The 25,427-nt window shown below is 51.1% G+C and overlaps 1 protein-coding gene across 12 annotated transcripts in view; it reads right to left on the bottom strand.

Moving 5' to 3' along the window:
- Positions 1–25,427, bottom strand: part of PLEKHG4 (pleckstrin homology and RhoGEF domain containing G4) — an 84,419-nt gene that overhangs the window by 7,248 nt on the left and 51,744 nt on the right. For 11 of the 12 annotated variants that reach the window (XR_014886024.1, XR_014886025.1, XM_085234544.1 and 8 more), the window contains 4 exons: positions 17,720–17,858; positions 15,180–15,302; positions 14,541–14,732; positions 1,484–2,370 (listed from right to left, as the gene is read on the bottom strand). Coding sequence is in view for 10 of the 12 variants with exons in the window: in XM_085234544.1 (XP_085090670.1) it covers positions 1,484–2,370; positions 14,541–14,732; positions 15,180–15,302; positions 17,720–17,858 (1,341 nt within the window). In the remaining 2 variants the exon portion in view is untranslated. Of the gene's footprint in view, positions 1–1,216; positions 1,402–1,483; positions 2,371–14,540; positions 14,733–15,179; positions 15,303–17,719; positions 17,859–25,427 lie in introns of all 12 variants that reach the window. The other variant, XM_010717888.4, reaches the window with a different exon arrangement.

The raw sequence follows: 25,427 nt of genomic DNA, 5'->3' as shown, positions 1-25,427 counted from the left end.
GTTAACACTGGGGAATGGGATACTCTGGATGCACATGCTGTTGAGCTGGAAGAAGAAGGGCTGCCCAAACAAGGAGGCTGCAGCCTGGAGCAGTAGGACCAGAAGGAGTGACCCAGCTGGAGGTTCTGTAAGTGCTCCAGCTGGGAAGGAGGGAGCTGCTCTGATTCTCCTCCAAGCCAGGAGCTTGCTGGCTACCACTGGAGCATGTATGCACTCTGCTTAGCAAGAGGGAGAGAGCCTCGGCCCCTCTAAAGTGGGTGCCCCATTCTTGCATCAATCCCAGCCTGGCAGTCCAGCCATCCTTCCCAGGGCTCGTCCCAGTAACCATCAGTGGGAAACAGCCTTCCCATCAGGCATCAGAATACAGCACTTCCTAGCACGGGTCGCTCCGTGCTCCTCTGAAGGGACTGGATTGCTCCTCAGTACTGGAGGTTTCCACTGTGAGGCAGTGCAGCACCAGACAACCACCTGCACCACGGACCTGTCTTCCCTGATCTCAGCTTTCCCCAGCTCCTCAGGCTGTTCAGAAGTCCAAACCGCTGCGTTCTGCTGCTTCCTTGAGAAGCACAGGGTCAGCCTTCTGTCTCTGATGCTCATCCCCTGCTGTGAGCCTTATTGACACGTGCTGGGCTCCATCCAGAGAAGGAAGCAGAGCTTCTGCAGAGCAGCAGCAGCAGAGGAGCTCCGTGGTCCCTGCATCCAGCCTTGGGTTCTCACCTCTCACACCAGCAGCAAACTGGGTCCTGCAGAGCTGCACCCACCTGCTGATCTCCCTCTGCTTTTCTACTTGGGAAGGAAGAGGAAGGGAAGGAGGACAGGAGCCCAGCAGCTCCCATTGCTGGAGGGAGACCTTTCAACCACTCCTGCCTGGATTCAGCCCCTTGGTGGAGGCACAAAAACCCTTCCTGACTGCCCTACCAGGATGTCTTTAACCATTCCAAATTCTCTGAGATCTGCAAGTGACCTCTTAATTATTTTTTTTTTTTTTTCTTTCTTCTATGAGAGCAGTTCAAAGACCTGTCTGGTGACTCCCTTTCAAGAACACCTCAGATCCCTGGACTCTCCTTACCCTGCATGCATTGCAGTACTAAAAAAAAAAAAAAAAAAAAAAAAAGTTCCTCAAAGACAGAGAAGGGAAAGAACAGAACAAAAGCCAGCTGTTGGTCACTGCAACAGAGATTTCAGCCCTAAAGGGTAACTACAAACACTACCATACCTCTGAAGTAGCTGCCACAGAGTGCTTGAAGGGCCTCCCTGTCAGTCCAGGTACAGCCCCAAAGGAGTGTGATGGCATGGCACGCTGCTTCTGCTCTGCTGCAGCACATTGGCACGGGCTTTGTATGACCCTGAGTGCCACACTTCTGTGGGCCCTCATCACTTGATACCAGTAGTGCTCTCTTCCTGCTTTTAGAGGAACAATGCTACAGAAGCCACAAAGGGAGAACAACTGCCCACCTTTCCCTTTTCCCCTACAGTCACTCACCTGCCCCAGCTCCTGGCCTCTGCAGAGCCACAGCCCCGCTGTCCCTCCAGCTGCCGCAGTGCAAATGTCCTGTCCACCAGCTCCGTGCTGCTCACCTCCAGCCCCTTGATGAAGACACCGGTGTTGCCGTACCTGGCCGGCTCGCTCAGCGTCCTCTGGCAGCCCGACCACAGGCTCTCGCCGCAGGGCAGGTCGAAGCTTTGGGCCTTACGGAGCATCCTCTTGGGAGGCAGCTTCCCAGAAGTGGGAGTGGAGGCACAGGATGGCTTCATCTCCAGCGTTTCTAAGATGCTCTCCAGGTTTGACTTCTCCTCGGGCAGTTTTGGTGACTTGCAGGCCCCGCTTCCAAAAGAAACTCTGCCAACATGAGGCCCGGCCACGAGAGCAGCTTGGGAGGCAAATTCTTCCCCAGCACCAAAATCACCAGGACAGCTCAGGGAGGGCAAGGGAGCTTTCTCTTTAGTCCAGCCCGTGGAGCGACTGGGCCGGCCGTGGGACGTGCCAGGAGTTCTGTCCCACTGCGGACCGGGGGCAGCCCCCTCCGAATGCCTGCGGTGAGACACGCTGCCAGCCTCACTGCCCACCTGTGGCTGCTCCAACAGCAGTGCCCTCCTGGTTCTCAAAGCCGCTTCCAGCTTCTTTTCAAAAACCAGCTTGGTCTCCTGGCATTTGGACCACGCGAATTTCCACTGCTTGAGTCCCTTGTCGCTCTTCAGCTCGCAGGCCAGCTCCTTCATCTCCTGGAAGCGGGCATCGCTGATGTCTGGGTGCTGCTCCTTGTAGCTCTCCAGGCACTTGATGACCCCGGCGCAGTGCTCGGCGGAGCTGCACTCCTCCATGCTGATGCAGGCGAGGTGTCGCATCCCTTCCAAGGCCCACTCGTACGCCTGCGGAACAAAAGGCAGCAACCAGTCAGAGGCACTCAGGGAAGAATAACCCCAACTCGGTGCCCAAAGGGCCAGACAAGAGAAAGGATCAGTGTGTGGCCAACGCAGTTCCTCAAGTGTGAGTGAAGGGGGGGCTGCTATTGTCAATGGGGCTTAACAATTCAGCAGAACAAACAGCTCCTTATGTGGAGGGTTTCAGCTGTGCTGGCTGCTCAGCCACAGCCTCACTGCCACACCAGCAGCCACACTGCTGGGGATGTGTGCCTTCCCTGGGGGGATCCCAGGGAAGCTGCTGGCAGGAATTTGCACACCTCAGTGTGTGGCTCTGCAGGTTATTTCTATTGCTGTAGGAATGCTGGGAGCAGTTTCACAAGGCTCAGCTCTTGTGGAGCAGACACAGGCCTTGCAGGTACAGCTCTGCCCCGTCAGTCCAACAGAAGTGGGATGAAATGCCACCACACTACCAGCTTAGTTACAAAACTAAAGAAGAGTGCCTGTCTGCCACATACACTGTGCTCAGTCCCAGAACGAAGGACTGCTGAACACAGGGACTTGCCTTGCTCCGAGGACAGGCACTTTGAAGCTGCAGCTGCATGCTGTGTGTGCAGCCAGCTCCATTACTCATACAGAGCAAGGAGCTGCTTCAGAAGCCAGCAGCTGCAAAGGGAAAACGCCTCTCAAGCAGCCCCACACAGCAGCAGCCCCTCATCCCCCATCATCAGCACAGGCCTGGGACCTGCCGCTCACTCAGTTCAGGCATTGTGCTGCTGGGGTCAGAGGGCCTTGCGGTGGGCAGATGAAATGCCAGACCCCAGTGGGTCTGATTTATCCAAGATCTGGAGACTTCTGTATTCCCTGGAAGACAGCCTGGCTTTTGCTGCCACCAGGAGGGCAGACATCCCATGCAGGACTTCCCCTAGACTGGGAACCTCACTTCCATTCTCAAACGGGAGAGAGGAGCAGTTTAGAGACTGCTTTTATTCTCATCTACAGATCAGCCCACAACCTCGGTAAGGAGGAACCAGGGCTGCAACCCACACAGAGATACAGCCCTACCAGCCCGCATCTTCATATGCTATCTGTCTGCTCCTGGCAAGGACTGTGAGGCAGCACAGAACTCAATCTCACAGCATTTCTACCCTCCCCAGTGCCTGTCACAGGCTAGTGAATAGCTCAGCTTTGTTCCCTGCACAATGGCAGTGGCCCTCCACACCCCACAGCTTGCCTGCTAACATGCTAAGTGGCCACCAAGGCTTTTTCCAGCCACGTCATCTGCTCCAACTGTTCCATTCAGCACATGAAACAGCAGTCCTGTCCACGGGCACAGTGTGCCCCAGCACACAGGTGGAAGCATCACCACACAGGTGGAAGCATCACCACACAGGTAAGAGCATTGCTGACACCTCTGTCCCAGAACATTACAAGCCACGTGGCTGACCCAGCCACACCACGATGGGCACTGAAGACATGGAGACTGGGGGAGCAAGCAGGACCATGATGGCTTTTCCACCCAGCTCTAAGTGCAGCGGGGCTCAATGTTCCCACTGAGGTGTGGAAGCAGGCAGGAGGAAGCCTGTACCTCGGCTTTCAATCTTCACCCTATAGACAAGTCGTTACTGCAGCTCTCAATTAGAGGGTGAAGAGAAGCGTGCCTCCTGCCTGCAGAGGGCTGGCCATGCAGAGGCAGCAAAAGGAGCAGCAGCAGGCTGTCCTGCTGGGTGTGGAGGGAGGGCTGGGCTCCTGGGGACCTGCTGGGCCACAGAACAGCCGAAGGCACCGCTGACCACACTTGTCCCTGCTTGGTTCACCACAGCAAGGCTGGCAGCACATCGAAGGCAGAAGCTCCCCATGCCCGTCTCTGCTGGCACTGCACAAGTGCCATCTGCACACAGAGGCCAAGGCCCAGCAGTCCCAGATCCCACCTGAGCCAAGGTTTGCTATCATCGGTTCCAGACTGAACCTAACACAAAGCCACCACGTTCCTCCCAGCCTCAGGGTCCCAGACACCAAGGGGTCCCTTATGCACAATGTAAACAGGGACTCGTGGCTGCCGACTGCCCTGTGTGCCAGCAGTTCAGACCAACCCCAGTTAAAAAGCTGTTTTACAGTGAATAAAAGCAAAGTTATCCAGACTGAAACCTTCCTGAAAGAGCTATCAGTCTGCAGGCAGCAACAAGCCTGCTGCTCTGTGAGCCTGGAGAAGGTCCTCAGCTCCACTCACACTTTGCTCAGCCTCCCCTCCTCAGCACTGACAGTGAAAGAGCAAGGCTGCGGGACCTGCAGAGGGCAGGGTGGTTAATTAGGAAAATACTCTCTCCTACCTGCCCAGTGGGATGGAGTGGGTCCATGTCTCACTGTGCATCACCACCTCCTGCAGCCGACTGGTGCAAGGCCACCTCCGCAGCCCACGGCTGGGCTCAGTTATTCACAAGCAAATGCTGCTAGCCTAAATACCAGATCGAGGAGCCCTGGAAACCAGAGAGCAGGCGGGGGGGAAGGGTCTGTGCTCACATGAGAACTACTGAAGTGTGAGGACGACGGCCTGCCTGGGAGCAGGCCAGGTCCCCTTTCTTTCACAGTGCAGAAACGGAGAGAAAACAGCCCCGCTAACCCCAAATGCAAGCAAGATGCAAAGCAAGTTGCCATCCAACACAGGAGAGCTGTGGAGAAAACAGGGCAGTCTCTTCTGGGTGTTGCAATGCTTTTCCCATGTCTCAACACTAAGGCCCCTGCTCACTTCTAGCAGGATTTGGGGCTGTATAAGCAAGCAGCTGCCCTTAGAGGTGTAAGAAAGCAGGCAATTTCAGATGGCAGCCTTTAAGCAAAGCCACCAGTCACAAGCACACTCTCTGTGCAGAGGTTTGCTGTTACCCTGTCCCCCACCCTGTTGCATTTGTCTGTTCCACACTGCACGCGAAGTCTTGCCTGGGATCCATTAGCAGCAGAAAGCAGACTAACCAGAACCACGTCCTGCAGGGCTGCAGCTCAGCTTTAAGCATCCTCCTGAAATACAAAGCTAAATGACTCCAGAGTTGCTGTGTCCCTGATGTCTCCCCCCTCTCTCCAAAGGAGAGACCACTAACATCACCAGTTTGCCTACACTAGCAAAGAACACTTTCAGTCCAGTATTTACATTGCTGCCTGTTACCAAGAGCTCAGTGCTGTACAAACACCACGAGGGGACAAAGGGTGACAGGCAGGCGCAGACTAAATCCCCTGGGTGTAAGAATAAGAGAACAGGCAGATGCCCACAGCTGGGCAGGGAAGGACAAGGCATGGGAAAGAGGCAGCAGTCAGCAGGGAATACAACGGACCACGCGGGCATCAGAGAGGGATGGATCCACAGACAGCCTCAACTGCAGAACAAGGACAGGGGAAACTCATTAGGGCAACATGGTTAGAAACTGCAGCAGCACTCCGGGAGAACGTGAACAGAGCTCGAAACTCCCTTCCTTTGCCCTTGGGCAGCTAAGCCTTGACAAGACCAGGAGAGGCTAAATTACAGGAGAAGATAATTGGATGAAATGGGATTGTGCACAATTTCTCCTCTCTTGACAGCAACACGACAACCTGAAGGGCACTTGTGGCTGGTTGCTCTGCAGTTGGCAAGTGCTTGTGCTTCTTTTTACTGCTGCAACTGCCAAGCAACACCTAGCGTGGCTCATTAGGAGCAGGCTGACTCAACTAATGAATCACAACAAGTCACAATAACCCTCGCTTAGCTGCGACTCAGAGCTTCCACAGAGCAACCTGTGCTGGACACACATGGATGAGTGTATTTATATATTTACATGCACTAAATGACTCCCTAGGAAGCTGGGCAGTGAACATCTGAGGTTTGCTCTCTCTGCAGCTGCAGAGAACCTCCCAGCAGCACACTAGGTGCAGTTTCCCCCCACTCTCCCCTTTTTGCTCCGTGCCTTTGAGTAGATTCTGCACTGCTTATTTTTGTCTCACCAGCAGGGCTGACTCAACATCTAAAAACCTCTGGAGCCCAGAGGACTGGGAATGAAGATTGCTCCCAGCACAATCAGAAACTTTAACATTTGTGCTTGCTACAAACCAGCCTCTGTGTTTGAAGCACTGCTCATCTCCTCATGAACTCTCACCGCAAAGCTTTTCTGTCAGTAAAACTCTGCTTACCATCCCTTCTTACTAAAGAGCAGATGCAGCCTCACTGCCTTCATATCATCCTCCCTCCTTCCTGATGTCTCACCAGTTACTCAGTGTGTACCAGCCCAGCCTCACCCTTGGGCACTGCCAGCAGCACAGCTGCACTTAGGGGCACGCAGCAAGACACACAGCAAAATGCACAGCAGTGCTGTGCTAAAGGAGCACAGAGAACTTGTGAAGCATAACTGCACGCTGAGATCTGCTGCCACCAACAGCTGGGACCCAGGGACAGGTCCTGCACCTGGCCAACCGGGCACTGCAGCCATGAAAATACCTCCAGGCTGATCTGAACGAAGTTGCACATGTTGAATTTTTACTGATGGCTGAAAAAACAGAGGCATGAAGGAGTAAGCATGTGTTTGTGAATGTGCAGCCACTGCCTGGAGAAGAAGGAGGAGGAAAAGGGCAGAGATTTCATGCTTTTTTTTAGCAAAGGGTAGCAATCTTTTTGGTGAGAGCTGCAGGCCTCATGCTGCCAGCAAATTCAAGACCAAACCACTGCAAAACTGGTGACTCACTGAAGCTGGTGTCTTGCACAGCAGCAGCAAATCCATCTCCACTCTGAGACTGATGTCATCTCAAGAGGTTTTTTGCATGTGTTGCTCTACACTTCTCTCAACAGCCTCATCCCCACACTGAGCAAATGCCCCCTGTAATAGCCTTATGCTGGCTCCTGGTTAATGATACCCTCCACACTCAGCTGGGGACCGTGAAACCTCCAGCATACCCTGGGGCCTGGCTGGGAAGCACTGGTGCTTTCACCATACTCTTCAATTCCCATCCTTTCCCCTGTGACACGCTGAGTCAAACTGCTTTGTTCTAAACGATGTGCTGCCATTTGGTTGGCTGAAGGGAAGGGCAGTCTGCCCAAACTGCCTTTTTCCAGCCCAAAAAACAATCCGTGGGGACCAGAGGAGAGAGCACACCAACCTGCGCATCGCTGTCCCACGGCACAGCTCCTTCCACTGCAGCTGAGCTAGGAGAAAGGCTCTGCTTCAGGAGATGTGGGGCTGCAACCAAACCCAGCACCAGCACGTCTGTCAGGCCTCCCTTCCTCAGCCCCTGGTTTAAGGAACACGCTGAGATGCTCTGAAAGGCTCTGAGCCCCCCTAGAGCAACCAGAGGAGCCTGGGCAGAGCCAGTGGCTCTTGGGAGAACCCTGTCCATATGGCAGGGCTTTGATATGCAGATCGGAGCCATTGTGAGCCACAGCTCCATCTGTAAGCCGAGGGCAGCTCCATGGCCAGATTGCCCTAACAGATCTATTTAACTCCCGTGACTAAAGGGAATTCCAGACTCCAGGAGGATCCAAGTATCCAGATGGATGCCAGCACACGAGCATTCACAAAGCCTGCCGTCCTGCACAGCTCCTGTCCCAAGATCCAAGCAAAAAAAAGCATCCAAACCCGACATCCTGCTCGCCTGCCCAAGGCTGGGGGCCAGCTGAGGGAAGACCTCTGCTAGCATCGCATCTTGCACCTCAAGTGCAATGCATTCCTGCTGCAGTTCAGCTGGAACCTAAGCTAGGAAATCCCTACGTCTGCTGATAGGAAACATTGCTTCCCTGCCAACAGGGACTGCCTACCAGGGTCCTGATCCTGGAAGAGATCTGCTTTCACTGCTGCACCAAAGGGGAGCAAACCCCACGCTTTTGGATAACTGTCAGATTATGCCCACCAAGAAACTGTTAAAGAGCACAGTGACCAAAGTTTCTGCAGCACACTGAGGTCCAAATACGTTGGCATTCCTGGGATCAGCATGGCAGCTGAGGGGCAGGCAGCCAACGTCCCAGAAGCTAAGTGCTGGGGCCCTCCAGCCCCCCTGCCAACACTGAAATAGGGAGAAGAAGCAAGGACCCCAACTGCCAGGTCACACAAGCAGAGGCTGAAGAACCGTGGCAGGTGCTGGAAAACATCTCACCCCAAGAACTCACACCTTCAACCTTGAACTGTGCTTGGATGTGGCACGTGGAAAAACCCCAACTAATCCACTGTTGCCTCTGATGAGGCAACTCTTACACGAGTTCCTCTGCCTTACACACCTCTGCCGTGCACCCAGAAAGGAGCACTGAATGCTGGAGCTTCCACCACTCAGCCTTCTGTAGTCACAGAGCTTGCTGGGTGCTACAAACACTGCTGTGACACCAACTCGGCAATGAAGATGTTGATGAAAAAAAAAGAGAAAATAACCTAGATGACAGTAGATCTAGCAAGCAAATTACCGGAGAATCCATAAAATGTTTTCCAAGCAACTAATTTTGAAAGGCAGTAATTTGGGAAAGCTAACACAGACTGGATTTATGTTGTCAGGGCTTCTTGTTTATGCAAGAGGTAAACTTCAAAGTTCAGAAACTTTCTGATAAAAGAACACCCTTTGGTGGACTTACTAACATTGCAGGAAGGCTTCTCCAGCAAAAACCTGGCAGGAAGGAGAAGGTTTCATGCATTAACCTTGCGTGAACTCAACAAGAGGATCGGCTTTCCAACCTCTAGGCTCAATCCCCCACGTGCGTATGAAAATGGACACCCCTGAAATGAGAGAGCAAATCAGGAGAGATGTCTGTCTAGGGCACCATTTTGACAGAGTAGCTGAGGAAGGAGAGAGAAGACAGAGGGAGAGATGAGCCAGCTGCTGTCAGACACCAAGGGCTTCCCCTAGAGCAGCTTCACAGCGTCAGGAAGGCACAGTGTTGTGCTACTCAGACCTTCCTTCATCATCTTCAGTACTTCTAGCAGGAAGCAAATGAAAGCTGTTAATTAGAAATTTCATGCAGCCTTTCCCCAGAAAAGTCAAGTCGATCTCTGTGCCAAGGCAGAGGGAGAACAGCACCTGTTATTAAAGAGACTGTGCTGTAAGCCATGGTGAAGGCCCCACTCTCCCAGCAGTGCTGGGGGCAGAATTGTGTTCTGACCTGCACAGGTCTGCTATGAACAGACAAACACAGGGGCACAACGACCTGTGTGCCTGCCTGGAATAAGTATCTGTAACAGCGACACATCAGGCGTCTCTTTTTATGCTTTGGTGTAAGCTTACACTCCACAGTTCCTTTCCAAGCCCATTCCCAGAGCAGGGAATCACAATGCCCTCTAAGCACAATTAACTCTCTGCCTGTGCCAAACAGCCTGCGATAGAACCACCACACTTCAAGGTCCCAGCAGTTACCCGGCTCCTCTCCAGCTTCCCGCAGACCAACATTCACAACCTTGCTTCCCTCACCAAAGGCTGAGCAGAAAGGCACATCAGTAACTTGCTGCTTGAAGGGGACTGACCCTTTAAATCACGGCCTGGGATGCTACATCTGGTACGGCAGCAGAATTCAGGCAGAAAAGCAGAAGTCTCAGCAGGTAGCTGCTGTGACTTTTGGGGAGAGCTGCCAGGTGTCTGCTGAACGCAGCCAATTCTCACGCTCTGATTTTAGCTGTCACACAGAGGTCGGCTCTGTCCCTGGGAACACGGCAGCAGTGAGTCTCAGCAGCCCAAAGCCTGCACCAACTCCACTGTGCTGCCCACAACCCGACAGCAGCCCGGGGGGACCAAAACATCTGCCCTGTGTGCGCAGTCAGGTGGCTTGGGGCATGCGGTCCGGTCCCACCAGCGACTTTTAGATGCAGTTAAACTCTACCTGCTAGGAAGAACAAGAAACATCCTCTAAGAAAGAAGAACAGGGACAGACGCTGTTGCATTACAGAGAGCGCAGCCCTGGAGTTCAGAGGGACCATGGAAAGACACACAGAGCTCTGCGCACACAAAAGACACACACAGAGCACTCTGATTCATGCTGGACACACACAAGCCTCCTTTACACTGTTTCCAAACAAATCTCAATGCAACCAACACGTCAGCCGGTCCCGCTGGACACTTGGTACTTACAGGAGCGTTTGCTGTGTCTGTCTGCGGCCGCAGTCGGACGGGGTGAGTTTAGCTCAAAGGGAGAGTGCATAGAGATCCACAGGGCAGGGCTGGGCTGTGGGGAGGAAGGGCCCCAGCCCCTCTTTGGGCCCCATAGGCAGCAGCACTTGTTCACAGGATGGAGCGCAAGAACGCTGGCATGCCTGCAGCAGCAAGGACAATGGGGAGGGATGAGGAGGCGCTGCCATAATCAAATGCAGGCCAGCTGGCCCTCCCCCAGGAAGGGTAGGCACCTCCTTCACTTGCCAAAGGCTTTGTTTTCTAAGCCACAAAGAACAAAGTGGTGCCGGGGTGAGTGAGAGAAGAGCCATCCACCGTGCAAGCAGAGCCGCACGTGAGCGCACGCAGTCTGTTCACAAATGCCAGTGCAGATGGAGAGAGGCTGGGCCACGCTTGGCACGTGCTGAGCAGGGCTCAGAAGCAGCAGGTCCTGGCTGGAGTTCCCTGCTCCCTTAGGACCTGCACGGGCTGGGCTCCTTTGATGGGATCCAAGGCTCAGAGAAATGCTGCTGAAGAAAAGGCTCCAGAACACAGTCCAAAGAAATCCCAACAAGGGAAATGCTATCATTTGTTAAGTAACCTCACACCAACAATCCCGAACACGGAGCCTCTGAACGGCTTTCCTCAGAAAGCAGGCGCAAGGCAAGGTTCCAAGGCTCCCACCAAAACAGACCTCTTGCACAACACCCTGACAAGCCAGAATAGAGCCTCTGGGGCTGAGGCTGCTCCCGGCCCTCCTGTAATGATGTGGGCAGTTCAGCTCTAAGGGCTCTGATACCAGCTGCGTCACAGCTGCAGGGTATGCAGGTGCTGAGCCAGTGAGATGCTGCTCTGCCCTATCCAGTTGGGTCAGTGCTTTCTTCCAGCAGGGATGTTTTGCCAAAAGCATTGTAAGTCTTCACTACTGACCTCCTGCAGGACTGCCTGACATCTCAGTGCTGGCAAAGGCTGAGCTGTGGGCTCTGGCTCATCAGATATGCCACATTAGTTAGCTGCAGAAAAGGCACACGGCTCCTAGTGGGTGGGGGAGATCTTCAAGCTGGGATCACAGGCAGAAGGCACTTTGCTCACCACAAAGTCATGAGCATGCAGAGACAGTAAGAATGAGCTGGGAAATAACTTTGCCTAAAGAAAGCTTGAGAGTGGGAGAAGTCTGAAGGCTAACAAGGTAAGCACAGAGAAGGAGACTTGCTCTAGCTCCTGGTAATGACAGGGTGCTTGTTGCAGTGCCAGTGTGAAGCCAGGATAGGCAGTGAGTGAGGGATGCTAAGGGTCCCCCCTCCAGGAACCTCAGAAGAAGCCAACAGTGGGGCTTTTGGTACAACACACACACCCTTGCTTGCTCAGCTTCCCACTTCTCCCCCAAGGCACTGCCAGATCCCATCACAGCTGTGGAACTGAGTAAACAAGGGACAGAGGCCAAACCAGGCTCAAAGCCACAGGAAGATGGCACGTCCCACTGTATGCCTGTGCTGAGTCTGTGGTACTAAAACAATGCTCTGCCCGCAGTCGGAGATGGACAGCAGCTTCCTGCACCACTCCTGCCTCAGCCCAGCCACCCACAGCCCTTTCCAGGCACCAAGAAAGGAAGCAGGGACTAATGGAAACATCCAGCCTGGCACAGGTTGTGGCTTTGGGGAGGGAATCCTGCCAGCCCGTGTGTGAGCTCCATGTGGTCTGGCCCTGCCCAGCTTGCTCAGCTCTGATGGGCCACTGGGGCTGCCAAACAGTGAAAAAACACAGCACAGCAGCGTGAGGAGCCGTATGAGGTGCTCCTGACCCCCTCCACAGCCTGTCTGGCAGCCACATTCTGCACCCTACGCACCGTGTGTTCACCACGTGCAGACAGGAGGCCAGCAGAACGCTCCCACCCCTAGCAGACTGCGTGGTATGAGGGTACAAACACCACGATCCCTGTGGTGGGTGCTCTGCTCCCTTGGCACACGTTGAGACGTTTGGAGACATCTGAGCCTGCCAGCTCATTACCATAGTGTACATTGCTTACGCATCTCCAGGCTTTTCCCCGAATCCTGGGGTCTGGCATGCTGCAAGCTCTTTACAAGAAGGAAATAAAGGACATTACTCTGTTTAGACTCCTGCTGTTGATCCCTTCAGATATTAGAGAAGAGAGAAGGGGCTTAGGCAGGCACTTACAAGATCACAGCAGTAAGGCCAAAGCAGCTCAGCATCACAGAAGAGCGAAATCAGTTTAGATAAGATCTTCTGCTTCTCCCCCACCTCCCAGACAGCACCTCTGGCTTTGCTTTCGGAAGACAGAAAGCTGGAGATCAAGATTAAAATAACGGGCACAAAGAACATAAACGCTGCACAGCAGTTTCTGCACTCATCCTACAGCTGCAGGACGCATCCCCTCCACACCCCTGGTTTCAGTTGGCCACTGGTTCACAATACCCATATGCTTTATTTACAACACTAACACTGTTCATAGTTCTGTTGAAACTGGTAAGACCAAAATCCTGCTCCCTCACTACACAGGATACCTCCCCTCTGCACCAAAGCAGCAAGCAAACATGCCGTGCCACTGCCATCAGCCTGCACTACAGTGTGCAGCATGGAACTAAAGGGGTGCTGCTGCCACCAGGGACTGCATTCAATCATCATCTATCAAAAAGAAGTTGAATAAACAGCGTGCTAAGAAAAGAAACGGCCCATCTCTGGGGGCCGTGCACCGTCTGTGCCCCAGGAATGGTCCAAATAAGGCTTAGCTCTGACGAGTGTTCCTACACAGCTTCAAAGCCTTGGCTGACCACCCTGGCAGCCCAGGAGCTACCATGGGCTGTAGTACCCACACCTGAACAGAGGAGACAGCGGCCACCAGGTGCTGCAGCTCACGGCCGCGCTCCAGAGATCCCCAACTTCAGCTGGGTTGGGTCGCACAGGACTGATGTTTGACTTGGCCAGAGACTTGCCAAGGTTTTGCACAAGGTGTGGCACCTCTGCGTGCCTCAGTTTGTGAGCAATACAGCAACAGCCTTCTTTACCAGGACTTCACTGAGAAAGGAACGACACACTGCCACAGAAAAAGGATCTCCCACCTGCACAGCAAGCTGCAGAGATGAGCTAGAGCAGACCTGCTGAGCATCAGCAAACAAGCAGCCCTCACATGGCACGACAGCAAGGCTCTGCAGTGCCTTCTTCACTTTCCTCCCTCACACAGGATGCTTCTGAATGTTTTTCATGTTTAGCTGAGTTTCCACCCCCTTCTCTGAGCACTTCTGGCTGCCAAGGCAGTTCAGAGACAGCAACTAAGTGGCACCTACATCTGGTACAGCTTAACTTTCAATGTCTATTCTTTCTGGAATTTGAGAACTTAAAACCCAATGTTTGTACAAGTGTGGAGTAAGTGGAGCACGGACTCCCTGGTCCTCTGTGCCTGCCAGAGCTGTACTTTCAAGTGCACATACAAAATCCTACTGTTTATTCATATGCAACTTTAGAAATTAAATCACACCAAATGCAACTGCATTCCTCCTGAAAGGCACATTTGCATTCAACCAAACAGGTGAAAAGGTCACACGCTCACTGCAGCCACCACAAGCACCCTCTCCTCCTGGCTTTGCAGATACCAAGGCCCAGTCAGTGTTCGTGTCCCTTGGCCACACTCCCCAGCACCCTGCTCTGGCACTCCACATCCTTCTGCATGTCTCCAAAAGAGAAGAACTGGACTAAATTAAGGATTGAATAGTGGGGTGCTACTCAGGATGTGCCAACAGGCTCAGTTTACCAGCATGTAAAGATACAGCACCAACAAAATGTGGGCAACCTACCTTGGCGTGGTGGCCTAACCCAGCACTGCCACACTTCTATCCCCTGCTGCCACAAAGAGGGCCTACAAGTTAGAGCTCAGACAGAAGAACTCTATTCTTAATAGACATAGATGCTGTCTTAAACACAGACCAATCCTTTCTTCCACATACAGACTTGAAAAAAAATCAATGCAAATTATGATTTGTCAGCTCCCTGTTGGCGTGCACACTAAATTTTGTGTCTTTCATAAACCACCACGCTCGGACTGAGTCTGAGCAGGTTTTTACACCCTCCTCCATGCAGCAGTTGCCTTGTCTCACCTTGTCAAAGAATTCATACAGCCTGACTGTCTCACAGACTCGATGCCTGCTTTCATCCAGTTGAGTGCAGAATTCTTCCAGTTGATCTCTGTAGGTCTGCAGCTTCACTCTGTAAGAATGTACATCCACAGAGGAAAAGTCTTCCCAACGATCCATCTTCTTAAGTGCTTCCTGTCCCCTTCTGCAATACTCCTGAAAGCAAAATGCATTTGCATATGAGGACAGAGACCTGACGCCGATAGTAGATCAAAGTCATTAAGCTGGGACTAATTAGGGCAGAGTTTAGGTTTGATTCAAATGAGCAGAGGTGTACTTGTTTACAGCAGAATTTTGCAGAGTCCTGACATCTGTTATGATTTACATTAGCCACCTGGCAGCTTGTAAAGGTCTACCCAGGAAGACCAAGAAGTCAACTAGAATCAAAAAAGATGATGTTTCCTCTTTCCTGAGGGGTAGAGCTGGTGGTTCTGTCTACAAGAGGAGAGCAGGGAAGCTAAGCAGCATAAAGGAGTGACACCAACACCTTGGTGATGAACCCTCTACCAACGCTGTCACAGCATCATGGCTTTGGCTGAGCATGCACGCATGCTGCCAACTCAGACTCAGGAGAACACGTTTTTCCAATCAGACAAGACTTACACTGGCAACAAGATCAAACTCCCTGAACTGCTTCTGTGCTTGAAGCAGCATCTCCAAAGAATCGTCCAGGTTGATCATCTCCTTCAGCTTTTTTCTGCCAACATTCTCAATCCAACTGCTGACCTAGGAGAAAAGGGAAAAGCTCCACTATTAGTCACTCTGTGCTACTCACCAAGGCAGGCCTTTATGTGGAAAGAACAGGGAATTGCTCTCGTAACACTGGTCATTTCATTACTGGAAAAAATGCGCATGTACACTTTTTCCCCATCCTGGCATTTCAGCGTGAGCCTCCTGCATTGAGTTTTTCCACTTCAGGTTACCAAGTAATTGCAAAGTTCTGCTGTTGCTCACATAGCCTTAGGCATAAACAGGGCATGTGGCTGCCTGGGTTCTGTTTCAGGTGACCCATGGTCCAGAGCAAGCTCTGCATCCTACAGGCTAGCCTGATACTGCTATTACTGTTACCCCGAAGTGGGATTAGATCTCCCCACTGTCAGGCTTCCTGTACCACTTCCCTTTTCTGACTGGCAGCACATAAATGATGTCAGTGCAAACACACTGATGAATTCTCACCAGCAATCTTTCAGAGATCTCTGGGACTCTCAGATATGGGTTTTCTGAAGGCAGCTTGCTACTGCTGTGCAGTCACTACAGGTTCCTTGACAGAACTCTGTCACCACCGCCACCGTAACCTCAAACACAGGTGAACAATGAACAACTGTATCCTAAAAGCAAAGCAGACACAGGAGGCCAGGCAGGATAACACCATCACCACTAAACAAACATTTTAAAGACGGCTGGCAAGTTTGTCTGCGATGCTTCAGAAACAGCTGCACCTAGAAGGACAGACTAGTTCTGTTTTCCTCATCCATCTAACTCAACCCACGTTCAAAGGTGAACTCCTACTATTCTGGATTGAGAAAGGACCTATGCCCATGGGGCAAAGCCATCTGCACGAGGAAGAGGTGGAGTGGCTTCCCAGGTCATGACATGCACCACACAGGGGCACACCGTGCTGCTGCCTCCTGTTCAGGGGCACACTTGAAAGCAGAGACAGGCTGGGAACTTGCTTTTGTCTCCTTTTTTTTTTTTTGTGTTTCGATTAAGAACCTGTGCATTTAACTTTAAGGGAGACTTTACTAGGTTCTTACATCACACTTCTTGTCCTGAACGCAGAGGGCATGGCGCCCGAGCGTCTACCTCCAAATGGGAAAGTCATTAAAGGATCCACCTTGGCCTGTGAAAAAGACAGGCAGGCTACAGATTCCTCTGCAAACCAGTTCTGTCCAGACAAGAGCCCAGAAGAACGATGGGGAAATGCGGGAAGAGAAATGGAGAAACTGGCCCTAGCCCTGATCTTTAAGTTCCTAAGGTGAGCTCCAAGCAGCACACCGTCCTTCAAACACATGCATGTATGTGTGCATGAGTGTGTACACAAGTCTTCATACACACACGTACAAGCTGTAAGAAGAGATGCATGAAACATCTCACTGTTGATGAGTTACAGCAAAGGACACTATGAGACTCCATAACCTACAGGCAGAGTTCAGCCTTGGGGAGCACATCGAGACCTGCAAGGCTGAATGATCTGATAAGATCCTGAAGGACACTCAGAAAGCCTGAATTTTTATTTTTATTATTTTATACTTTATTATTATTATTATTATTATTGCTATTATTATTATTTTTACAGCTTTTCAAGGTTCTTTATCTACATGGTTTGATGTTTCAAAGGTCTTTCTGAAAAATCACTGCCTGTTTGCTTCAGTTATCCCCCAGCTAAAGGGCTTTAGGGAACACCACAAGAAGGAAAGCTGAAGCTCCCACAGACCTGCAGGGGCTGGCAGGGTTAAGCACAGCTCTTGGGCTAAGGACAGGTACATTCATACACCTGAAGACTGTGTATAGGGGCTGCACCCAGAGGCAAAAGGAGTGTGCCTGGGTCTTATCCAACAGCAGGGACCTGGGCACTGCACAGGGTCAACACCAGTACAGCAGGGAAAGGCAGCTGGCACAGAGTATGTGATGTGTGGCTCGTTCAGCAGGGGGATGAAAGCAAACTCTGCAGGATCTACAGCCCTGAGGGACACGTGAGCTCATCTCCAGCTTGCTGCCATTGCTCTGGTGCTTGCCAAGGTGGAATATGAGGAATGGCTCCTCAACAGTCATGCTGGGAGGGTACTTTTAGTGAGCAGTGTGACAAGATACCCCACCTCCAGGTGGGGTCTACCAAAGAGCTACTACAGTAGTCTTCAAGTCAAGCAAAAGCTCACGGATGTTTATGGGATTTCATGCATCCACACTTTGACAGCAGCCAGGAAACTTTCACCTGCCATCAGAAGGCACCACGAGAACAGCAACTTGGTTCTCAGCACACGTAAAAATCTACCCCAAAGTCTTATGTAGAGCTGTTCTTCAGGAGGGTCTGCAGACATCCTTCCCTATCTCCACAGGACAGACCAACACGTACCTGCTGCGGTACTCACAGTCAGAGGGTGGCAGCAGGCAGTCACAAGAATGGACTAACAGGCATTACTTACCTCCTTAAAACATTCTTCCACTTTCTCAAACTCCATCACCAGCTCCAGTTCCTGGATGCGTTTATTTGACGCCATCACCAGCCGGTGAACGCCCTCATCAACTCGATTATAAAGCACACCAGCAGCATCAAGCGCGTCCCTGGAAGGGGACACACAACTGGTCAGGGGTTTTGCATGAGGTCTTTTCCCCCAGCACTTCATGCAAACGCGGCTGACAGCAGCAATACAGACATCTTCCTCGTGGGAAAAGAAATGGCCAAATCCATATGGAGAGCAGAAGGAAAACAGCACTGCTCCCTGCCCGTGATTCACCACTCTGAGATCCCACTGCGGGTGACCTGGCAGGAAGGCTCAAGGCATCTCCCTCCCAGGCAGCCTCCATCAAACACCTCGCCATACCTGTCATGCTTTCAGAAAGGATACTCAGATCTTCACAAACACGGATTCTTGCAGCGATGGCTTTTACAAAACACCAGCTCAGGCAGTTTCAGTTTCTAAAACCGTCATTTAAATGTAATGCACAAACACCTGATGCCCTCACCCTCAAAAATTTCCACCAGCCAGACAAAAATGCCAAGCGTGCAGCACCCCAGCACTAAGAGAAGTCGTATTTTACAACCTTGTTCAAAGATTCAAGGACTGAGCTCCCCAGGCAGCTGTGCAGCCCAGAAGGCAGCAGCCAGGCCAGGCAGCAGCACTGCGTGCAGGCAGGGATGGAGAGACTCAGGAATTGAACACAGCCCTGCATCCTGGGGAGTCCATCCATGTCAGCACATTCCTTCCAAAGGCCAGGAGCTCCTCTGTGGCACAGGTCTGGGTGAATTACAGCTGAGATGCACGAGATAGGTGGGCATTTGAGTTATCACTTGCATCCCTGAACTCCTATTTCTTCTGCTTCTACATCTCCCTTCTTTTTACAAGCACAGACTGAAAGTGCTGCAAGCCTCTCCTGAGTGCCTCCTGCACTTATCCCAAAGCAGCTTCTACATTAACAACAGTTTACAGCTGCCTGGGGTGTGACAGCATGGTTGCATTGGCTTTTTTTTTTTAAATCATATTATTAAAATTTTTTGAAAGACTCATGAAACAGACAGGCAGCTAATAAAATCGGAGGCTTTGCTAATGGAAATGCTAATGGAAATTAATACATGCAATTCAGCCTTCACGTTTACTTCTGTCTCATGTTATAAGCCTTGAACCTATGAAATGCAACCAAATGGAAGCACTTAGTCACAAGAACCCGACAGCTTTTAGATACTACTTGTCATGAGGTGGTGCAAGAGTCTGGACAACTCTCCCTGCATAGCAGAAACCCACAGGATTTTTCCATTCAGAATTCCACCCAACGTGCTACGGCCAACTCTGCAAACCTCAGGCTCTTAGACACTTCTTTTTTTTCCCCCCTCTTCAAAATGCCGTTAGTCTGAATGAATTTCTCCAAAGTGCAGCCAGAATAACAAATTGTTTCTGGACTAAGATCAGTGCTACTGCAGTGCAAAGGAGACAGGTTCTCTACAGAGCGTCTGCAAGCCTCCACGGAAAGATCCGAGCTGTACGGCTGCTCCTGTGTTTCCCCAACCCACCCATCAACAAACAATGACCATATTTGCCTTCTGTTTCACAACCTTTTCCTTGGGACAGACCCAGATCCAACCCAGGAGATGTGTGTTACCACTGTCCAAACTGAGCTTTTGGAAGTTTGTTTACAGAGCAGGTTCTGAAGGCAGCCATCAGCAGCAGCGACAGCGAGGAGAGCTAATGAGAAACAGTTTGGGAGAGCGATGAAGTTGTATTTGGCAACTGCTTTAATGCCTGGTTGCTGGATAAGGCTCCAGCACAACACAATATTGACTGACAGACAGGCAGACACCCTTCAATCTTACTCCCATGGGTCTGAAGCCCCTGCTGGCAGAAGGAAAGCAGACTCACATCCCAAATGCTCGTCCTGCTGGCACAGACCAGCGGACATCTGTAACTTCAGGCACTACAGGCTGCTAACTGCAAGTATCGTGACTGTTCTCTTGTGATGGCAAATGTTTTTCCAACCTGCTCTGAGCTTCCAGAGAGGATGCCTTGGTCCTGATGTTCCTCCTTTGATCACACTCATCAGCAAGCCAGACTGGTTTGCTGGGCTTTTCTGTAAGGGGGTGCATCATCCCATGACAAAGTAGTGGCCATCTTATCATACAGCACTTCAAACAAGTTTCAGCTCTTGCACTGCCCAGCCTCGAGCACTGGTCATTACCTGACAGAGGGAGAGGGAGCCCCAATACCACTCCTTCCCACTCCTGGTGGAAAACATAGAGCCAGGCTCTGCATAGACCTCACTGAGGCCCAGCCTGCCCTGTGTTTGCAGAAAGCTGTAGGAAAGAGCCAAGCTGAAGCTTCCAGATGAGAAACAAGCACTCAGCCCTCTGAGCCACCAATGCAACCCACGCCCTGGCAGTGTGACCACATGGCTACACAGCTGCAGGTACTCAGCCAACCTCCCTTCATCTCAGCAGATTCAACAGGACTGAAATGGCATTGTTACCACACATGGAACTTTTGCTTTACTGACCCACAGATGTCTCAAACTCGCATCGAGTCAGGATCCAGGAATCAGGATCAGCATTTAGGGGTTTGCACCGTAATAAGGAACTCGACAGAGAATTCATCTCAGGTTAAGAGGGCCTTAAATGAACTCTTGTTTTCCTTTGTACAGTAAATGGGGCTGTTTGGTGTATGTATCATTATCTAAAATTCTTACTCTTGTTATTTAAAATCATCTTGTTTTCTGGGAATTCCTGCAGCAGGTTACTGATAAAGTTATCAGAGCACAACGCAATGCCCCGAGCTGCCCCTTCCCTTGGTGCTGCCTCTGAGCACACACAAGCCATCCCACAAACACTCCCAAAGACACCCACATCCAGGCTCAGACCCAGGGAGGGCTTCAGGTTCAACCCTACACGATCCTCCTCCCGCTCAGCTGGGCTCCCCCAGCATCCCAGCACCTTCAGCCCATGTTTCCAGGTCCGGCTGCCCTGTTTTCATGCATTGTCTTGCTTGGCAAGTGTCCATTAAAACCTCAACATGCAGTTGTTGGTCTTCCACTGCATCTCCTAGGTAACTCCATTCATACACTGTCAGCTCCTGACAGTTCATCTCAGCAGCCTGGCAGGCCCTGAAACTAACATCCATCTTGTACACTCCTACACAGAGGACCACAGCCCTTCCCACCCCGCAGCAGGTAGGCAAACCAAATCAAACAAAGGAATCACTCTCAGCTCACAGCAAAGTTTTGGATTCTCTTAAGCAATTCCAGCTCTCACAAAGTATCATGTAGGCATTAGGCACGTTATCCCAAACCTTTGCACATCTCTTTACCCACACACTCATTTCCACTCACCTATACACTTGTTAACTTCCTTCCTAAATAATTTCTAGCATAAAATAAACACAACAGCGACCTGCAACGAGGAGTTTCCTATGAAAGTTACATCTCACACACACAGCTATTTCTTTTTCAGAGAGAGACTTCAGAGTTTTCCATCCCTGCCCTTCCCTCCTTCCAAGGCGGCCTAAAGGAAACAAAACATACTGAAAGTTTGGTTCTTCCTACACAAAGGGAAACAAAAAGACCTTCAGCACCTTACAGATCTTTTAATAGCAGCCCGAGCGAATCCAAAGAAGAAAAACAGAGTTGTTTGAAGTCAGTGGAAAGTCTTGTCTAAGCCTGGGTTTGTTTGGATGCACTGCAATTTCCCCATACATGTGAGTGTGGTAATAAAGTCTTTCACTGCATTCTTCCATGCTCAAATCATCCAAAGTAATTTTGCAATAGTGCAGAGTCAATATAATTTATAGCAAAAAGGAGTAGCTTGATGTCAGTTTATGTTTCCCCAAATCCTGTTTTCATTGGGCAATTATCGTTTCAGTGGAAAAGGTTCCAAACATCTCCAGTTCTTCTGGAGAAGTGCCAAACGGTCGGATAATAGCAGGGTAATTTTAAACCTGTAATTTATAGAAAGGCCATTTCTGCCTGAATCTGTCCTTCAAAAAAAAAAAAAAAAAAGGTAGCCTGGGAGAGTCACACTCCAGCTTTCTAAGCAAAAATACCTGATTTTACAGAAATACACGGCCACAGAGGCATCCAGCAGGTCTGCAGGTGCTGCAAGAGCCATGCTTGCCCGATGCCTGCGAGTGCCCTAGGAGGGAAGCAGCAAGATCATCTCTGCCTCTGTCTGCTCCTAGGACAACTGCTCTGATTCTTGTGCAATTCAGAAGAAACACAGCCAATGTTCCAACATTAGCATCACCTGCTCTTCCACTCCTGGTGCGCAGCTTTCCGAGTGCAAGTCTCTAGGGGCTTTGGAAGAACAGGAATCGAATCTGGCAACTAGGGACAGCTTTGACATCTCCCAGATCCTCTGTGTTGATACCTGGTTGACAAGTCACTTAATGCTTCAGGAGGAAACCCTTCCGGCTTCACAGAGAAAGTGTCACGAGCCCAAGGGCTGTTCTGCAGCAACAGAAATGCATTAGAGACTTCCCCAGCCATACTGCCTTTTGGTAGCAGTGACAGCCAGAGCTGTAATGATCCCATGAAGGAGGCAGCCTCAAAGGCACATGCCTGCTCATCAAGCTGCGAAGTTTGCATGCTGCCAAGGTTACAATTTGAATTTCTTAAGGTAAAGCTAAGGCAGGCACCACGAAATAAACGGTAATTATTCTCTGCAGCACCTACGTGGCCACAGTGGTTTTAGTTCCCTAACAATGGCACTCGGGCAGCTGGCACAGTGCTCGGAACCCCAAAGTGTCCTCAGAAAGGTGCAGCGTCCAAAACCAAGCGTGGGGCTGCCTGTGGGACACCCAACAGCGGGACTGGCTGAGACCACAGCCCAAACTGAGCCCTGAGCACAGCAAACGTGCTGGGAAGAGGACAATTAACGCTACACACCGCAGACCAGAACTGCCAAGAGAAGCCTCTTCTGCAGCACAGTTCACTCCGATGTGCTTTTAGCAGAAATACGCTCCACGGTCCTTTTAAAAGCAATGGCACTGAAGCATACAGGTATCCAGGTGTGGTCACAAACTGCTACCCTACATTCTTTCCCCAGCCTCACTTGCACTCAGTTACCCCACCCAGATCCATCAGAAACCCCCAGCCCATCAAATCACCCACTCACAGGGTTCAGCTCAGCCCACAGCAGAGCCCCAGACAGCACCTATTTACTTAGGACCACCAACTTCTGGTTTCCTCCTAGCTTTCAAACCCCCCCGTCTCCAAATGTTACTCTACTGATGTTTACACACATTTTTGGGTTGGCCGCACTAGTGGGACAGCTGTGCCCCTGGAGTTAGGGCACAAGGCTTTCAAGACATTCTGCTCGTACGTATATATACCCACCACCACAGCAAACCAGACTTTCCCCAATACTTCCTCCTTTTACACCATCCCATTCTTCACAATACGCCTAACAGCAGCGATTGTGATATGAACTGCCCCAGCAGCAGAAACATCCACCCCAACTCAGCAGGACCAAACACGGTGCCTGTGGGATGCTGCGGGCTGAGCCAGGAACTCCAGGCAGCCCAGCTAACATCCTATATTGGAAATTTTTTGCCATTTTTTCCAGGATATTTTTGAACAGATAAAAACAACTCAGCATGACGCTCGTTACCTAATGCCCCGTTGGCATGACGAAGGCCGCAAACAAGAACAAGCAAAGCAGGAGCCTTCTGGGTAAAGCCCCACTGAATCCAGGGTAAGCAGCAGAAAACAAACAGAAGGAGACTGTGTCCTGAAAACCCTCAGAGAGCAATGAAGACTTACCAAAGAGCAGCTCTGTGAGCTCTTCCCTCCCTGCCAGTGCCACCAGCGGCTCCGCACCACGTTTCACTCGCTTGGAACGACAAAGACTCCTCACTTCTTTATGTGCAGAGCAACAGGGTTTGTTTAATGTGAGCCTAAGTGCTTTTGGCCAGCCTAAAACCACCACAGCAACACAGGGAACTGGTTGGACTGTCAAGAAAATGAATACCAAGCAGCACGGTGTGTTTGGATAGAAATGTCCCTGCGTGCTCCTCCCCCTACCTGACACAAACAAATAGGATCATGGAAGAGCACTGCCACCCGTGCACTGCTGGGGGCAAAGGGTTCTGTGTCTGTCAGCATCTTCTGTGCCATCAGCAGCAGCGCAGAGGCGTCTCATGGCAAAGCTGCTCAACTTTGAGGCTGGTATTTCAGCACGGGTTTTCATCTCGCTTCAAGGAACACGGAGGGTTTATCTGAACCTAAAGATGAAGGTCTTAGGATGAGGAACGTGCAAAATACCACACAGCTCTAAGCTACCACAGCTTCGACCACAGCTTCAAGCAGGCTTTGTGCTTCCTGCTGCATGTGAAAGTAAAGGGAGAGAGGTGTCGGTGCTACACATGAAGCAGGTGGCCTCTGGGCTACCTAGGAAACTCTGCCTCACCTTGGAGCCAGCACTGAGACATCTGGGATGGGAAGACCAGCGCAGAGGAGCAGAATGATCTTATCTGCAGCACAAATTGTGGTTGTGCTCTGATACAGAGTGCGTAATAACATCTAAATCTTAATTTCAGGGGACACAAGTGAAGCAAAGACCTGATCACATCACTGGTGAGCTGTTCCAGCTGGTACTTACGTTTTGCCAAACCTGAAAGAAAAATCTTCTCTGAATCTGCATAAGTTTCAAAGTTTCTATTCACCAACCTCTGCAAAATCAGGTTGGGTGACAGGAATGACTGCATGGCTTCTCCACAGCCCAGGCAATGCAGATCTGGCTCTATCACCACTTAACTGGAACTTCCCTGTTGTGACCAACGGATGAGTAAAGCAGGGTGTTGAGACAGCCGGGTGCCTGGACCACAGAGGGACAGCCAGGCCCAGGGGAGCTGCACAGGGCAGCCCAGGATCCCTCTATTGCTGGAATCGAGTTGGTTTTAGCATCAGGAACCCGGCAGCTGATGCTCAGGAAGGCTGCTCCTCGCTGCCCATTCCCTCTGCTAGCGTGTGTCCCTACCCAGGGCTCCCATCCAGATCTCCACATCACACTAAAAATAGCCAGCTCACAAAACCAGCTCTTGGCTGCCACCACTCCCCCCTCAAAGCACAGAGGCTAGCTACACTGCCTTTGCAAACAAAAGGAGACTTCACTCCTCCATCTATTTTTAAGCTGTTTATTCACAGCTTGCAAGCACAAATTCTTTTCAGATGAGGAGTTTGGGGAAGGGATAATGATTTTTCTGGTTCCATGTTGCACAGAGCCCAGCATCCAATCTGATCATGCTTTCACCATCTGAACTTTTCCTCCCTTTCTTCCAGCTCTCTCATCTAATCTCGTGGCTACCATACCTGCCAGCACGTAGAACACGATGAGATTCCACTCCTGCACCACACTGAGAACACAGTTTTGCTGCTAGAACCACGCATGGGGTGTGTTCTGGTTTGACTAGTATAAAACACCTTTAATAAAAAAATATTTGTGTTTTCTTTCTTCCACTTCTGACTCATAGCAGAGAGGACGAAAGGCATCACTGGACACCTCCTGTTGGCAAGCGATCCCAGCTCTTGGCCGTGCCAGAAGAGCAGTGCTAATGAGAACAACAGTGGAAAATGTCTGGTGGAAGATGAGGTTAAAAGTCCCTGTGCCTTGCTGCCCGGTCTCCACACTCACGTCTCAATTTAGTAAGAGCTCCC

The sequence above is a fragment of the Meleagris gallopavo genome, chromosome 13 (genome assembly GCF_905368555.1).
Source record: "Meleagris gallopavo chromosome 13, MGAL_WU_HG_1.1, whole genome shotgun sequence".
NCBI classification, from domain to species: Eukaryota; Metazoa; Chordata; class Aves; order Galliformes; family Phasianidae; genus Meleagris; species Meleagris gallopavo.
The sequence above is the reverse complement of the archived record's forward strand: the minus strand, read 5'-3'. Positions and strand labels throughout refer to the sequence as shown.